Source organism: Hetaerina americana, unplaced genomic scaffold, assembly GCF_022747635.1.
Source record: "Hetaerina americana unplaced genomic scaffold, ioHetAmer1.1.p SCAF_54, whole genome shotgun sequence".
NCBI classification, from domain to species: domain Eukaryota; kingdom Metazoa; phylum Arthropoda; class Insecta; order Odonata; family Calopterygidae; genus Hetaerina; species Hetaerina americana.
This window is the reverse complement of record NW_027287139.1, coordinates 1,917,061-1,936,013: the sequence shown is the minus strand read 5'-3', so window position 1 is coordinate 1,936,013 and position 18,953 is coordinate 1,917,061. Positions and strand designations below refer to the sequence as shown.

Genomic DNA, 18,953 nt, shown 5'->3' with positions numbered 1-18,953 from the left:
GTAATGAACAGTGATGCCAGAATCGGCAATGTCAGAATATATAGTTTTGTGTCGTATTCTAATGGCAACACCATGCACTTCTTCAAGACTGGTTAACAGGTTCTCATGAACTTATAACTATACAATTATTGACAATGCCGCTCCCTCTTCTGATTATTACGGCTGCACTATGTACAAGTAATCTTCGATAATGTCAGATCACCATTTATTAGTCTCTGGGCCTTGAGAGACACAAAATGATTTTATAAAAACTGGAAATGATATGGATATGGATCTATGACATGAATGGGTGAGTGGAAATATGATGGGTGGAGCTAACATTTTTCCTATCTCCAACGAGCTCTAGCTAAAATGAACCCTGGAATTGTACGTGAAAAATGGTACTTTGTACTTAACACATCGTAGACAGCATAGAAATCAAAAAACATTATTTGGGAAAGAACGCTTTGGGAAATCACAAATTTCTTATGTTTACATTTATAAGTGCATTCATCTATTAAGGAAACAAATTAAGCCACAGGAGGCAAGGATCCAAAAATTTCATTGGTATTCATTATCATTTTTTCGTGAAAAAATTCGAACTATCAACTCCTCAACACAATCATTGACCATTTCATATATGCACTTCATACATCATCAAGATGGCATGGTATCAACACCCCATCCTGTCATGCTATCCTCTGGTATGAATCTATGAGACTGCAAAACTGTTTAAAACAAGAGAGTAATTTTAAGACCATTACTAGAGTTTGCATTTTAAATAAATGTCAAAATTACAGCACGGTTGGAATCTATTAATATGGTGATCACAGTTTTCCATGATGCTACATTTGAAACACTCTTTAAGCATTATATTTGAGAAAAAAATTCCTATAGAAATCTACATTTAGACGGTATAATATCTGAGAAAACGAATTATAAACAATTATGTTACCTTAACATGTCAGCTGTGGGAATCCAAAAATAAGTCAAGGGTACATAAATTCATGAAAGTTTAGGGTGAAATAAATTATTTCTTGTAGTTAAGCAGAATGAATCAAATCGCTCCGTTTACAAATATCGCCATGATTCACGACTCTCAAGACATCAACATAGAGCTATCATATCTTCGTCTATTATTGGAATCATACATTATGTATGAGATATTCAATCAAGTAGGAAGAAGGAAGTTAGTTAAGGTGCATGCAAAAATTTGTTTACCACAGCCATTTTATCACAGTGATGACATTTAAAAATGAAAAAGGACAATAATGTGGTAAGTACAAAAATAAAAAGGGAGGCATTAATTAAAAGCATGAAATGCAGGAAATCACACCTGTTGCGCCTTTCCAAAACGCTCTAAAACCTTCTTCCTTCATTATTTTTCGCGCAGCATCAATTACTCCATTGTATGTAGTCTGCCCCTCTCTTGCCACCACCTGAATTACAGGAAAAAATAAAAAACACAGTCTTCAGTGTGTTTATGAAAATAATGCACCAACAATGACAATTTTGCTATGCATGTATGCTATAACATGCCTAGGGAAAGATAAATAAAAAACTGTGTGGACACATACCTGCAATCTAGTTTTTATGACATCAGCTGGAGTAACTAAAGAAGCCGCTGGTACACCAGCAATAGCTCCAGCCACTAGCAGTGAGAGAGGGTGATTATACCCATTTTCATCAGCTAATTTCACCTTTGTATGGGCATACGCTGGGAAATATATTGCACTAAATGGTACATCTCGAAGGAAGCAGGCTTTTGCACCCTATATTATAGAAAAATTAAGGGAATCATATAAGCTATAAAAATATATTTAAAATGTAGGTCAAACATAAGTAAACATCCCTTCAAACACTATTTAAACACAGCAAGTCCACACATAGAACTTTAAACAATATTTCTAAGTAAATAATATGATTATTATAAATGATTTTTTTAAAGGTTTCCAAATTGTTCTTTGCTAATCCACACTCAAAAAAGCTACAAAAATGGCATTGTTTAAATGAATGCATAGACATATGCATGTAAAATTTCCAAGACTCCTGAATCTTTGTAATAATGAAATAAATCATCCTCCTTCAAATGCTTATGAGTGACATATTTCTTCCAGCAATAAGATGAGAAATAACAACCTTAGCTAAAATAAAATACTTAAAAATATGCTTCAATCAAAGTAAGCAAAGCCAATAATTGCTGACAATAATTTAAAATTAATTTTAAATCATTTCTATTTTACTTATTTTAATATGCCACATATTAATAAGTTCACGTTACATTCACCTGATTGGCAGTGATCTGGGAATAAACGAAGTTTTTAACATGATAAATGTATATTACTTGAGAATTACTTCATTGTAGCTGCAGAATTTCAAGATGGGTAGCTAAAGAGGACTGTTAGCTACAAATATTTTTAAAAACGATATATAATTTTAAATTAGCTTTGAACTGTACATATTCATGAATCCTGGAAGTATTTAAATTTTTCAAGAAAAAAAATTGAGAAAAAAACTCACACTCACTCCTCATTAAAAATCCTTTTTGACAAAATGAAGGAAAACATGCATCAAACTGCTAACTTATTTTTTGAACATTTTGCAAGTTTTAAGAACTAGGAATCATTATAAAGGGTACAAGTCTAAGAAGTACTCAAATGCTTTATAAACACACTTTTACTTGTAGGAATAAATTAGTAGGCAGTACCAGCAGCCTTTCCATAACTTCCATACCATGCTATGGCACCATAATATGCATAAAACTGTTAATGAACCCATTTCATTGGACAAGCATTGGGAACCAAAAAACTTACTGGCTTCATTACTGAAATACAACTGTCATCATGTTTATCAAATTTATCAAGAGCCTAATTGACCTAAAAAAAATCATGATTGGCTCACATACTAGGCAAAAAATTGTATAGGGGCTCTGTGTTTATTGCAGAAAATGTGCTGGGAATTCTACCTAAAGTAACGAGGTGGGGTCAGACAGAATACTATGAAGCGTGGAGTGGAAAGAGGAAGAGGCATTAGGGAGTGAGAGAGAAACCAGTAAACCTTTGCTCGAAAACCAAGAGAGAATCAAATAACACATGATAATTTCATACTCCATCACAGGATTATAACAAAACCAGCCCTAAGTGAACTGTAATTAAAACCATGTTGATGATCTATGCCCATTCCAAGAAGAAGTGGCCACCATACTTAAAGAGCTTAATTCTAATAACTTAAATGTAAATTATGAAAATTTCTCATCTCAACAAACTGGTGCATTTTCAATTGCTACCTTTTGTTATTCCAATACACACAAAGAAACAAGTAAGTTATTAGGAATATATATGATTTCAGAAGCATTTATAAGAAGGGTTTTGGGAAAAAATCTGTATCCACTTGTACATCTACAAGTACTTGTGCAGGAAAGATTAGCAGATGAACCGATGTTGCTCTTGACAATCATTTGACAGAGAGACCAAATTATGAAGTGAATTCTGTAAGCTAAATGGACAATGACAACAGGACTAGTCAAAACTGCACCTATTTGGAATAATGCTTTATGGGATACAGCTCCTGCAGTGACCTACAGTGACATAAGCCCCAGGCACCTTAGGAGAAGTACTGACTCCATTTTCCTCCCATAGCATTACACAGGCCTCAGTCAATTATGTGTCCAGACAAAAGTAAAATTTCAATGCAGCACTGTGTGCATCCTCCATTGCTACTGCAGGAGAACAGAAGATGCTTCAACTTACAACAGCTTTTGCTGAGACAATACTGAAGACAAATCCAAAAAACTTGGACCACATACGCACATTCCACATTAAGCTAACCAAATAGCATAAAATTAAATATTTGCAAAATAACTATGGGGATAAAAATTGACGATCACTCTTTATTGAACAATTCATGCACATAACTCAAAAGACTGACCTTGTACAATCCAAAAATACCCAAATCCTTGACTACTGAAATGGCACTGATTTTAGTAGCAGAGGCTATCTCACCAGCTACTTGCAATCGAATTTTAACAATTTCCAGGGGATTGGTGAAAATCACTTGAGAACCGCCAGCCTATATGCAATGAAAAGAAAAATGTGAAGAAGGTTTTCAATCCAAAACATTGACAAATACAGTTTCACACACCATTTCCAATATGCCCTCAGGAAAATGATAAAAAATATTATGCCACACTCACACATCCACCTGAAATTATTTCTCCATAAAGAGGTATATTTCCATTTCTGTCCATGAATTTGTCTCTCACCAAGTCATTAACCTAGAAAATAAAATTGATAGTTGTTAATGTTTTGATCATTTTGACAGAAAAATAATTTTTAAATCAATAGCCTTGATATATTGATGTGAAACTTACAGTCAACTTAATGGCTTTCTCAGGAGCCACACCCATTAGCTGAGGAATAAGACCTCTATAAAGCCCCATAAACCCTTCATGCCTGATAACTTTTTTACAGCAGTCAAAACTGTTTCTGTACATCAGCTCACCAATGTAAGACCCGGTACGTTGGTTCTGCATTCTAGTCTTAACCAAATCAATGGGATAAACTGTTGTGGCCCCCACAGCTACATGAATACATAGATGTAAAAAGTAATGGTATAAATAAAAAAGATTTATCTAAGAGATCAAATAAAGTATAATCTCCAATAATGATGGGGAAAGAGTTTAAGTAAATGAGTGATACTCATGCACCAGGTATCAAATGACAGTAATTAAATCTTATCTAAGTATGCAACAAAAATTCAAATTGAGGCTTACCACCACCAACTGATCCAAGAGCAAATCTGTATGCACTTTCTAAAATTTGAATGAATACACCGCGTTCTTCAGGGCTCTGCAAAAAAACAAGGAACCTGTAAGCTTTATATATTATGTACTACACTAATGTCAAAAACTGAGAACAAACAAGAGATCTGCAAAGAAAATATACTCACCGCAACAGCCTTGATTTCAGCTAACCTTTTAGTTATTTGTTTAAAGTATTGCTCAGGGGCAATTGCTTGAAGATCATTGTACACTATTCGACTGCAAATACAACAAAAAGATGAATATATGAATACGTATTATGACTCATTTAATTCAAAATTTGATGTGGCAAATATATAATAGTGCAGTGCTTAAAATGCAAGCAATATCTATCCACTGATCTGCAGTGCTTGTGGTGATCACAAAGCAAACAAGCAAATATAAAAGTTTGTTTTCCCCTATTTCACTACCTGCTATATTAAGGGCCTTCAGAAAACATTTGGCCAGAGTAACCACCAATAAATTATTTAGAAAGTAAAATTTAACAACGAAAATGGAAATAATATAACATGGAAACAAAATATGATCATTTAAGATGGAGCAATAGCCTTGCAAATGAAAGCTCACACAAAATTTTCCATTTATCTCATATGAGCTCATTACACAAAATTAAGTATGCAGTTGACCAAAAAATACGTGCATTGGAAGAATTTCATAATTTTAAATTAAGAACAATAAGTACAAAGATTGTTTTGCAGGACTAGAGAATTGAATAAACCATAAATAGTAAAAAGCACACCAAAACATGCCTCATTTTCCTTCACAACAAAACGAAAGGTTAAAAAACCAAAAAGCAAGACAAACTCAAAATATTCCAACTCCCATGTATAGGAATGTTTAGAAAATAACAAATAGCATGTAGATAAAATTTACGAGCCAAAAGTAGGAAAGAGTTTTTAAATTATTTCTATTAAATCCCTGAAAATTAGGAAAATTTGAGCAGGACTGTATTTCAAAGCACGACGGTCAAGACTTGCAAGATAGTCACCGAAACCAGTATCCATGCTCTTCTCCTGGCCTCCATATTGGCATATCTCTGAATTCCATGAATGCAGAAAGACAAAAAGAACCAAATTGGGAGACTATGAAAGAAGGACAAACTAGTAAGGGGCAAGGGAAATGAAGAGAACACTTTTCAACTTCACTTTGATGACTGCATGAAAATTTACTTCCTTTAAGTGTAAATGTGGTGCTTATAAGATGAACATTTTAACATAAGTAATTAACAATCAGCCAATCACATTATTTCTCGTCAATATATGAATGACTTGGGCTGATCATTGCACAGGAGCAAGCGAAAATGAAAGAAATACTAATGTGAAATAATATTAAAGGACCGGAATGCAATTGCATCAATTAACATCAATCATAAAAATGAAATAATATGAAAGAAGATCGCAAAAAAATTTGGAAAAAATATCAACTTCAACAACAAATATAAATGAAACAACTAATAATGTTTAATGTAAATAAGAACTATAGGTTTCTTTATAAAGCTAACTTCAAGAAACCCCATACCTTAAAAATCACCCAGCAAAAAAGAAGAGAAAAGAAACAAATCACTACAATGGAAGACCAAAGTCACATCTACAAAATTTTAGCATGATTCAATTACATAGGACTTTATGAAACATTGCATTTGATAAAGCAACTTTGTCAATTCTTTCAAATAATTTTCAATAGCTTTCTAAAGAACTTTGTCACAATACTAAACATGGCAAGAAATACATAAATGTAAATATTGTTTCTTGCAATTTAGCAATTTCAAAAGAATAATGCTGCACAATACAAGAAAAAAATGTGCATTCAGTGGTGGTTTTTCCAAACAAAAACAATGCATGTGTCAGAATTTCACTCATAAAGTATAAACATAGGGATACAATCATTATCATTATTTGGGGCAGATTAAATGATAATTTTCATAAGCAAGCAAAAGAATATGCTTGAGCATTTAGCAATGAGAGCCTGATGTTTTGCCACATGATTTCAGTAACATGTTTTAACATAACTAGATCCATTGAGTGGTTAAATAAAGAAGGCCAAAAACCAGTGCCCCGAAACTATTTAACTACTAACCTAATTATTATATACAATCACCACAACTATTAACAACAAAATAAAAATTTGCATACCCAGTTTGATGGAGCAAGTCACAGAGAAGAAAGAGAATATCAACTTCCAATGGAGTTATTTGAGACATCATCTGGGCAGACTGCAAGAACTCTTCTGTGAATTAGAATAGAAGACATCAATAATGAATTCCTGGAAATGAGGATCAAATTCTTAAATATATTCATTCGGACAATCTTACTGTGATAATAATCATGCACCATACCTGATAATGTCAAATCCATAATGTCATCCATCTAATCATACCAATCACTTGCAAACAATTCCTTTTTTTTAAGATTCCCACATTAAAAACAAATACCGACCAAGAATATTTCAAGTGAAACTCAACGGCTCAAAATTCCACACATTCACCCAACAAGCAAAAGGTCAGTGGTTCAACTCCCAGTCCATGTAGTCTTTATAAAAGTACTCGCAATTACTATTATTTAAAATTAAAAGACTGATATTTTCCCTGGATCATAATTTAAAACAGAACAATACCACCTAAGAGTGTCCAAGCCAGGATTGCAGCTGACAATAAAGGCAATGATTACTTCCTTCTTAGACAGCAACGGGGAAATTAATTTATTTGTGAAGAAAATGTTGGCCTCAGTAGAGGCAAGTAAAGATCATCAGGAGTTCTAGTCAAAAAGTTTGATTCCCTCTTGGGTGGCTGTTCTCATTTATATGGAGCTTCTATCTATTTGCAATTGTCCTTGTTGTCATTTCTTACAATAAAATCCAATACAAAGGCAAAACTGGCTGTTTTAAGGATCATCAGTCAAATAAATAAAATTGTAAACAAAAATGGGATAAAGGATTGCCAAAGGACACGATAAAGGCGAGTCACAAAGAAAATTTATGGGATCACATACACAAATTTTTGAGGAAGTATTAATTAACATGTAAAGCAGTAGCTACTTGCAGACTAAAAATCGCTCTAGGTATACGTGGTAAATTTGGAAGAGGCAGGATATTTTCAGAGAATGAGATATGAGTGAAGAGAAACCAGGAACTAGCATAAGCATACTCTTTAACAGTAAGCACCACGGAGTCCACAGTTTAATGTGCCATCCAATGGACAGCAAACTCTTCTTGAGGTGCTCACTTAATAACACACCAAGATGCAAGATTGAAACACCAATGAAAAAGTCTACCCCCTCCAGGATTCATACCTGGGCTCTCAGGGCGGAAAACCATTGAATTAGCCTCTGCACCAACCCTATCCCCATACTACCAGGTTCTCCCCTGATGTAATCCAATGGACACGGCTAAATTTATATGCACAAATATTTCAGCATTTTCCCCTGCAGCATAGGTATTCATTGGTAGATAACGAACTTAATAAAATAATTTGAAAAAATTTAATTTGAAACTACTTCAGTACAAAAATGTCGACATCCAGAAGAGCACTAAATATTGTTGACTGAACTCATTTTATAATGTGAACATTCATTTGGAAAACTGGTGGCCAATTCAGTTGAAATCAAATTGTATCCAGAGTCTCAAGGAGAGGTTTCATTCTCGCAAACCTGCTTCATTTAATTAATGATTTTGTTTATTACAATATGAGCCTCATTTAAGAATTTTCACTGTGTTAGTTTAAATATTGTCCTATTTATCTTGATGGCATTTAATCTGGTTGCACCATTTATCAAAATTAATAAGGTTATAATTAAGTTATTATATTTTAAACCTTTACTTTTATGTATTTTGCAATTTTATGCACCTGCAGAGCTTTGTGTAAGTAGTTTTTTAATTCATATACAAGCATGGAATTATTTATTTTTGAGAAAACCCCTAAATTAACTACATATTCATCTCTTGCTAGAATTGCTATTGAGTCACTGTATAACAATGCTATACTTTTCGTGCTATGGATTACCGGCTACATATAAGGCCTATCCAGAAAGTAACCCGCGTTTGCGTATAGCGAGCGAAGTAGTGGGGGGAGCTAAATTAATGCTGTATTTACGCACACACACACACTAGGGCAGCATTCCTCAAGCTGCAGTGCTAAGAAGGCCACATTGCTTGCTGTTTGTTTACAGTAGCGAGTCAAAATGAGCAATACAACTGGAAATCCCACCAAATTTTAAATCCATTTCGTGATAACGCTTTCACAGGCAATAGACTACAAAGCTGCTGACATTCATTGGGAAATTTGTGCTATGAATCGAATAAGTGATGAGTGATAGAGCTGTTAATCAGTGGTGTTGTCCAATGGTCATCCACAGAGTGAACAGAAATATGTCCATGATGTCCAAGAACTGGCCATCCGTCAGTTCATCTGTCAGAAGGCTAGGCCAACCACTGCGGTGTCCTCGTGGTGAACTTTGGTGTGGCCATTTTTAAAATAAATGCACCACTGCCTCTGTCTTCACTCATTATTCTGTCTCCATACACACTTCACAAAGTTGCCTATGAATTTCAATTGGCTTGTGGTGTTTGCCAGGAAAAAGCTTAATCACAGGTCACATTTCACAACTCTTTGGATTTTCTTTTCAACTCGGATTTTCTATTGCAGGACACATTTGAACAGCTTGTCATGAGAAAAGTAGAAGTACAGCTTGCACATACTACCACAACTAGATGCGCACCGAGTGTAGGGACAGCCACGCTAGGCTGAAACGCAAGTTACTTCCCTGACAGCCCTCGTATATATAATTATAAAACCATAAACACAGTAATCAACCCAAAGGTCGGTTTGGTAGGTGATGGTAGAGTTCACCCAGTACTAAGCCCGACGACGTGTGAAATTCACACATCAGGGTAGGGGGGCCAGTTCCTTTCCCTGTGTCGGTTATGGTTTCCCAGGAAGATCTGATACCCGAAAAATCATATAACTTGGGTGGAGCTGCAGGTGCCCAGAGTGCCTTGCCCGGGACTCGAACCCGGGACCCTCCAGTCAGAAGTCCAACGCTCTACCCCCTGGACTACTGCGACCCACATATATATAATTATATGTTAATATAAATGTGTGTATGCATACATATATATGTATTTACAAATATATATATTTATCAGAATTATATACATTTATATATTCTGAAAAAACTTTAACTAATAAACAACTAAATTCACCAGGACTTGAACCACAGGCCTCTCAATTGATACTGATAAATTTCATCAATCAATCATAGCACCAAGACATCAAAATATTTGACATTTTAAGGAAAATTTAAATAACTTGAACTCGTACTTTGAAAATCATTTTTTGGAGAAGTCAATTCGTTCAGAGTTAACATAATCCACAATTAAGTTGGCTTATGTAGTGAAAATTAATATAAAAAGCACCTTTTGTAACTTCCTGCTGTCTATTACCACTGGTGGCATTCAAGTATATCCTCTTGATGAGTTCCATATTGTTCAGAAGGGAATTGAATGCAATGAAATATGGGAAACTAACTCTATGGCCATAGCCTCCACCTGCTGCCTGTGAAAAAGATTGTTTGTCAAAAATTAATTGCTTTCTAAGTGCATTGTGCATATTCATGATCAACATAAAAATAACCTATAAGTAATTATATGCAATACTAATATGCCTATAACCTTATTTTGGAATTTACTTTATTATTAATGTTAATACGATATCATTCATGCAAAAAAAGGTTTCAGTGAAATAATCCCATTAACCACCAAAATACTGCAAAAAAGTGAAGTAGTCGTGGCCTGTTAACATAGAAGATGAGCAATAGTTCCTTTGGATTAAGTCCACCACCTTATTTTTACAATAATTTACTTGTTTGTAGAAGAGCTACAAGAGAATGACACCTTTACGTTACTACTTTCCATCCACTATGAATTATTATTTTTCATCCGCTGCCCTTTGAAAACTAAGATGCTAATTAGCAATGAACCTATTAACAAGATTCATTTCTCTGGAAGGTGTGCACTTGTATGTGTGTTTTTGTGGATTGAACTCTAATTGGGTTTCTTCCATAAGCAATGTATGCAGTTCTTTAACAATCATCTCAAATTTTACTCACAATGCTATAGCCATACCTCTAGAATCTGTAACAACTAGTACCAAGTATATTATTCTCAGAACTCTTTTCTTCTGAGTTACTCAACTCCTTTCCCAACATCCAAGCCAATTCTCCAAACGTTTAGGTTTGTTTCAGCATACTTAACAAGGGAGTACAACTGTTAAATTAACATCAACAATCCTAGTTTCCCAATATTCATAAAATTAAATCTTATCCAAATCCTATACATCTGTAACTGTTCTGATACAAAATCATTCTACAATTCAGGCCTTTAAAAATGCAGATACAGAGAGCACTTAACCACAACTAATGCTTTTCTAGATGTAAAGCTGTATAGAATATACACCAATATCTAGATTATTTCTTTTTTCATCATATATGTTTGTCACCAAATATTAATATATCTTTCACACTAATTCAGTACATTTTGACTTTTGTATTCAAGACATCAATTATACTTGGCTGCACCCTGGTCATGTACAGGAGACCTGTGGAATATTTAATTTTATCATTATCCTTCCCACATCCATACTATATCCTAGTCTCCACAAGAATTAGGCTTGTATCCTCTCTTGTTCCAGTTTTAGGTTACTGTATTCCTTTGTTGAGTAACTTAACCAATTTTCTTCATGTGCAACTCCCGTGGCTTATTAACTGCACTGTAACATTTAAATTCAACCTTGGCAGAGAGGATCATGTATCGCAAAACCTCGGCGACCTAAACTGATCAACCATTGATGTCCAAGGGAAATACTTCCTACCTTCTTTTCTCTCTATTTCATAACTGGAATCCTTAATGCCTATATTTTTACCACCAGGAAATGTGTTTAACTAAGGTTAACCTGTTACAATCCCAGCCTTCTCCATACCCCCCAAGGTTATAACCAATATCTTAGCTCTTTCAACATTATTGCTTCCAAATTTGGGAACACTCAGCCCTCTCAGATGATATTTTCCTCAGTTGCATTGACTGAGGCTGGAACAATTCAAAGAATACAATAACAAGAAGTTAATTCTAGCTAGGCAGGATCAGCTTCACAGTAAGTGAAAATGAAGTTGTAGTATCACATATTAGCCATTCATGAACAAATAAAATTAACCACATTATATTTCTTGGCATATTATCATATAGTTCCATCTTGTGTCCCATACATAAATAATATTAACAATTACAGCAACAATCTATTCAAGGTACAGTTTCTATCCAAAAAAAGTTTCTGGAGTTCTGGCTCAAAAGGTCTGAATTATCTATGGTCCACTGTCTTCGACTTTGCATTTGACACTTAGTCAGACTTTCTGGAGATGAAGAGACATGTGATAACTTTCCAAATTATTTATAGCCTTGCCAAATAGCCTTGAATCTAGTTAAAATTTTCCTGAGAGAAAATGTATTTAAAACTTTAAAACTAAAGACTACAATTTTATTGAAATCATACTACTTACAGCAACTAAATTGGATTTCACATCATTGGTGAGGAGATGACTTTTAATGCTGACCATAATGTCTTGAAAGTCCAGGGCTGAAATAAATCCAGTCCCATTTTTATCATATTTCCTGAAGGCTTCAACGGCATATTCTTCATGGAAGTCCTAAAAAATAAAATTATTTAAATTCAATTCTAAAAATATGAAAGTGATGTGAAGATAATGTCATCGGACCAGTCTGATCCATAATTTTAAGGAGCATTGAATGATAAATAAATGAATAACTAAACAGATCAGGTGATTGTAGTATAGTAGTAGTAAATCCAGTACTAAGCCCGTCGGCGTGTGAAATTCACATGTCAGGGTAGGGGGGCCAGTTCCCTTCCCTGTGCTGGTTATGGTTTCCCAGAAAAATTAGGCACTCAAAAATCACACAGGAGGAGCTAAGGGCCCCAGAGAGGCTAACCCAGGAATCAAATCTGAGCCCTCAGGTCAGTAGTCCAATGCTCTACCTCTGGGCTACTGCAACCCACCAAAATCCTTAATATACATTCTTAAATATTTGACCACTAGGAATAAGGTCCAATACTATGCAAAGTAAGAAGAATTCCATGGGAGAAGTATTCTGAGCTACTTCAAATGAGTTTTATCCAATAGGACATTACCATTTGGACATTGGATTGATGTCATTCATGCTCAGGGAAATGGTAAAAGCGTCAGGAGAGGTAGGCGGTAGGTAGTTGGGTCAAAATTTAATGAGAGGACAAACAGAAGTGGTGAAAGAAATGATATGACACAAAAAAGGCAGTTGCAACTTTTTTGCCCTGGAAGCAAAGACGCAGCTAGTAGACAAAAGAGGAGGGCACTCAGGGGTGAGGGTGTGTTGCGTGAGAGGAGGCACCACTGTTGTTTGGCAAGGCATCATCACGTAGGGTGGTTCAAACACACAGACTACCAAGATGCATGCCACTTTGTGGGCTCTCACCTCAATGATGCACGTGTGTGGTTGGAGGATTACGACTATTACAGCAGAGAAGCCATCGTCAAATGGTGGGCAATGCGTCTGATCACATGCTCTAGGGGCAAGGTGCTCTTGCGTGTGGCTTGTGAATGCTCATCCAGATGGAAAGGGATGTGGTGCAGTCTCCAGAGTTAAATAAGGTCAAATGCAGGGCAGAAGATGCACAAAAGTCATCAAGTTCGATTTTTCATGGTGGATGCAGCTTGGCTAGATCCTGGGATAGTTTATGGGATGGAAGAGAAGAGCGCTTTTGCATCTTGGACGTTCACATGGTATGCAGTGAGGCTGAGGGGTAGCGAGTGCATGGGATGACAGGGGTGCCGTCAATTTCAGGATGCTCCTCAAGTTTGATGGAAGTGCTTGAATGTGAGGGAGGGAGATTGTTTTAGAATTGGTGTTTTCATTGGCTTTTACGAAGAGGGTTGAGCTCTAATTTTGGATAATGGGTGGTGATTAAATTTGAATAACCAAAATTACTTGCTCTGGGGCAAGAGGTATTGTATGGCAAGGGGGGGGGGGCAAAATTTGACGGCATAGATGCTTCCCTGGGAATCCACATTTTCTCAGGGTGTCACGCAGTTTACCAAGTACTTCTGCCGGGAGGGGAGAGCGGTGTCACAAATACAGTAGCCATGTGAACCTGAACCCTATGAACAAATGCAGTCATGATGACCCATTAACTTTGGAAATTTCATGGTATCTTCTAACCAGGGAAAGCCTACCAAGACATTCCAAGATGCAGACACTTCCATACCTTTGAGGTTTTAAGAAAGACTCTCCTTAGGGCTGTGAATTGAAAAATTTGCTGACTATGGAGGTCTCCTCCCTCCCCCTTAACCATCCTTCTTTAAATCACCATTAACAGTCATGTATTCCAATTGAGGAGCATTGCCTCAAGCTCTTAACAGAAAGTACAATAGCTGTTATACAATGCTTGAAGTCAAACTTCAGATGAAAGCAAAATAAATTGGTCTCAATTTATCAGCTTAAGGAATAAGAAAAATCCATCTACCCAAAGCTAGTTAACATCAATTTAGGTGATAAATAATTTCAAGCTGGTGACAAACTCAGCATATTAACTGGAATATTGAACAAATGACTGTGAAGAGAGTGAGAGAGAGAGACAAAAGCTCTAATAATGACAAAACTTTCTAATTAGACAAATAGAGGGTCCATTTCTCCTTGGAGATTTATGTAACAAGTTAAATATATGCACACATTTGGTATCCTTCAAGGTCTACTTTTAATAATCCATTTACTATTAATGAGTATATTACAGTAATTTCAAAACAAAAAATCAAAAATTACATGCCCCCACACAAATTCTTCCCAAATTGAATACCTTTTCTTTAATAATATAACAATCCACTACCAAATCTAATATCAATAAAGTTCTACTAACATGAAGAAACTGGCTAAACTCTGCATAACTGACGACTCTCTTCTTTTCACGGCCAAAATACAATTTCACAAAGTTGCCATTCATATCAAACGGAATGTGCTGGTTCAGCACAGTTTTCTTCATCACCTCAGCAAATTCATCTAAAAAGAAGAAACACTAAATCAAACCCTTTCAAGGACATTCCATAAGATCATTTTCATAAGGAGAGAACAGTACATTTATCACCTCTGAACAGTATCAATAGCAAACACAAATTTAATAACAACAATCTCAATTAAAATCAATGTGAAGTTTACAAAAATTACTTCATTTAATTAGCCCAAGCAAAAATCTTGCATTATTAACACACAGGGGGGTGGCCTTACTTAGGTAAAAAGGAGACATCTTCATGGTGACAATCTCCAATTTCCAAAATTTCAACGATTTTAACAATTATTTTTAAATTCAAAGGTTTACCTACAAAATTTTCTAGTCAAATAAATGATAACGTCTAATATCACCTCTACTGGGAACTTCAACAATAATATTTAGGGAGAAAGGCCAGCTACATAAATTTTTCGAAAATTGATGCACTGTTCTAATTATAACAAAAAAGGAATCATGAGGTGTAAAGATCCTGTGGTTCAGTGGCTGCAGTGCTACAATATGGCTAAACAGAGAGTAGCATGTAGAGTACTACTGCAATAGTCACATGTTCTTCTTCTTCAGTAGAAGGAAAAAACAAAACAATTGTGTAGCAACAATTGGAGTCACACTGTTTTCAGGAGCATTCGTGCAGACCAGGGCATGGGGAAGGCAGAAATGAATCTACACTAGAGCTAATGGTACATTTCTCCTCTAACAAGTATGCCAGTGGTGTAAAATCACATTGGCATTTCCAGCAAAAAACTCCATAAACAATTCAGGATCCAAGACACAAAAAATACATGGATACATCAATTCCATGAATAAAAACATGCCTAATTGTATCCTTTTATTATTATTTTTAAATTATCAAAATTGAAATAGTTACAGCCTCAATAGGCCTTGTGAAATACCTAAAAAGTAAGCCTAAGGTAGTAGAGACTTTGATAGCATACCAAATGCAACCATTCCATTTCCATTAGTGTCAAAGAGCTGGAAAGCTGTCTTGTAGAGAGCATCTGGCACACAGAGTAGTCCCTCAAATGCTTGGAATTCTGAAAATGATATGAGTCTGCCAAGTGCAGGTATGGAAAATTAATAAATGGTATAAGAGTGTAAATGTGGTTTTATTTTATAAAGAAGGAGAGCAACAATTTAGAAATGATGCCACAAATTTTGAAATGTAAAAATGGAAAAAATACTCATAAGTTGTTAAGGTAAAAAATATTCTTACCCATCCTTGCTGGTATCAACAATTCCACCAAGCAAAGCAACTGATTCAGGATTGTGGTCTTCCTCTGAGAATATTCCTAGATATTTTCTCACAAAGTCACTAGGTGTCATAAACTTTTCTCCCTCAATTTCCTTCGATGCATACTGGAAATAAGAACAGAAAGTATTGTCCTTGATGAGTTATATGCACTTTCCATCAAATAAAAAGAAACATAACATGTATCCACACTCTCCTATGAATCAATTATCACACCTATTTTACCATCAAATTTATGCTGTCATTATTTTTCATAACTTTAACTTTTATTCCTTTTAATATGCATAAAAATGTAAAAATTATTCTATATTTTTTTCTAAAACTGTTGAAAACCTGACAACATTACCATAGTCTACAAGCAATGTAACAATTAATTTTATGAACTTTTTTAGAAGTTTAATGTGATAAATACATATTTAATAAAGTGGATTGAAATATGGGTACATTTTTTAACTGAATGAGGGGATAAAATTCACTTTAAAACCTTGACATGAAAATGGAACATAACTTTCAGTTTATCTTGTTACTAATTAGACTAAAGTAACCAGTAGACTATTAACCAAAAACAACATATTAACAAAAAATTAAATGTAATGTTAAGTATGTAATAAATAATCTGGCATTAAATTTAATGTTAATGTAACAAAGGCGCATTTCAAAGTTGGGCAAATAACTGTTAAATGTATTTTAGTTTACATCGTGAATAAGAAGGTAAAGGCATTATTGGCAAGACAATGGAAAAATGCTGACAATCATTGAAATAATTATGTATGTACAAAGTATACAAGTAAATCAAAAATTATAGTGTTTTTCTTTGGACAGTATTATATATTTTTTCCAGGAATCATAATTCCACAATCTTACATTTTACCTTTGTTTTCTGTCTTTTTTCAAAAGGGGAAGCGGTTTGTCAACCCGCGATTTTCACTGAGGCTCAGATGAGGCAACGTTGCTCAAGCAGGCAGGTTCTCTCGGGACCCTGTTTCCTGCATAACAATAGGGCACAGGGAAAACATAGGGTAGGGAGACACACACACACGCACACACAAATGCACCTCATTCCCCTCAATGAAAGTCCACAATGGATCTTTAGAAAGAGCTAAAACCTCACCTTCAATCATTATCAAAAAAGATATCTAATTTACTCAACACTTGTGGCCGGAAAACAGTGGTTTACTTCTGTGTTCATAAATTAAAAATAAGGCATACATTGTGAACAACTAAAAACATCCTATGCTTGCACCAATGGTCTCAATGACATATGCTTAATGCTGTTGAGCTCTATTATGATGGAAACGTTTTTTCTCACAGTGTTACTGACAAAAATTATTGACTGCCTTTCTCAACATTAAAACCTCAATGAACAGATGTTCTGCCTTTATTGGAATTTCAAAGGAATCACATTTATCAGGAAAGAGTATAAATGCTGTTGGTTTAGTGCAGATGACTGTACTCAGAGTTCATGTGATATTTAAGATAATGTTTATCCCTCCGATTCATGATTATACCAAGCAATGAGCAGACTGAGGTCTCTAAATAGTTCACTATATCGCATATATAAATATTGAGATCCCAGGGTGAGACGGGCCCACAAATACCAATGTGTCAAGCTTGACAAACTTTGAAATTATTCAATTACTCTAGATTTGTAAAAAAACCAAATAAAAATCCACATAAGTAACATTTTCATTGAAGCTCCAATATTGATCAAGAGACATGGAAAAAATATGCATGACTTGAAAACTTTGAAACCATTTTGCAAAGCATTAGTAGGCACACATTTAATGCACACTTTCCTCTCTGGCATACAATGCTCAGACTATTAACCATCATTCATTGGTGTGTTCCAGCAGCAGTTGGTGGTACAGCAAAAAATTCATGTAAGGGCACACAAGTGATTTCTGAAGCAGGCCCTTGACAATGGTATCTCGAAGTCAACAAAAAGCAAAAACATATATTTATATGTATATGCATACATATATATATATACATATATATATATATATATATATATATATATATATATAACACTTTTTGAAAGACTCACGAACGTGAATAATAATGTATAACACTTAGCACTAGTGGACACAGACAAAAACACAGAAACACACAAAAAAGAGACTCACTATTTTTCGAATTTTCGGTGGTCGTGACCACCTTTATCAAGAAAGAGAGGGACAGAACTCCTCTGTTCAGTCCCTCTCTTCCTTGATAAAGGTGGTCACGACCACCGCAAATTCGAAAAATAGTGAGTCTCTTTTTTGTGTGTTTCTGTCCGTGTCCACTAGTGCTAAGTGTTATACATTATATATATATATATATATATATATATATATATATATATATATATATATGTATATATATATATATCTCAAACAAAGGAGCAAGGCATTGGCCAACACAAATATACTTATAATTTTTGGTGGCACATCCACCTTCTTCTACGACAGAAGGAACTGAGGTGAAGGATGAAACAAGAGGAGGGTGATGGATGAAAGGGGAGGGTGGGGAATGTTTAAGGAAAGTTGGTTTGGGATGAGAAGGTTCGAGAGAGGAAGGGGAGGATAAAATACTTTGGGGGTGGGTTTCTTAATGCCTGATTTTCATCTCCGGGAAGGAAGAATGATCTAAGAGCTATGTGTGAGCCAAGAGGCGTGCTTTGGTGGTTATTGATCCTAATATTAAGGGGTGTTGTGCACTGTCCAATATAATGGGCAGAGCATAGTTGACACATCAGAGGGTAAACTATATTATTGGAGGTGCACGAGGAGTGGGGAATTGGTCGGAGAGAGTTAAAAAGTGGGTGGGAGAGG

General features: G+C 35.1%; 1 protein-coding gene across 5 annotated transcripts in view; it reads right to left on the bottom strand.

The window, feature by feature from the left end:
* Positions 1–18,953, bottom strand: part of aralar1 (calcium-binding mitochondrial carrier protein aralar1) — an 88,355-nt gene that overhangs the window by 12,363 nt on the left and 57,039 nt on the right. For 3 of the 5 annotated variants that reach the window (XM_071593283.1, XM_071593285.1, XM_071593288.1), the window contains 14 exons: positions 16,105–16,247; positions 15,827–15,942; positions 14,748–14,887; positions 12,343–12,489; positions 10,208–10,346; positions 6,931–7,024; positions 5,787–5,834; positions 4,927–5,017; positions 4,751–4,826; positions 4,349–4,557; positions 4,172–4,252; positions 3,907–4,047; positions 1,557–1,751; positions 1,316–1,418 (listed from right to left, as the gene is read on the bottom strand). In XM_071593283.1, the coding sequence (XP_071449384.1) occupies positions 1,316–1,418; positions 1,557–1,751; positions 3,907–4,047; positions 4,172–4,252; positions 4,349–4,557; positions 4,751–4,826; positions 4,927–5,017; positions 5,787–5,834; positions 6,931–7,024; positions 10,208–10,346; positions 12,343–12,489; positions 14,748–14,887; positions 15,827–15,942; positions 16,105–16,247 (1,723 nt within the window). Of the gene's footprint in view, positions 1–1,315; positions 1,419–1,556; positions 1,752–3,906; positions 4,048–4,171; positions 4,253–4,348; positions 4,558–4,750; positions 4,827–4,926; positions 5,018–5,786; positions 5,835–6,930; positions 7,025–10,207; positions 10,347–12,342; positions 12,490–14,747; positions 14,888–15,826; positions 15,943–16,104; positions 16,248–17,011; positions 17,138–18,953 lie in introns of those variants that run through there. The other 2 variants (XM_071593286.1, XM_071593284.1) reach the window with 2 other exon arrangements.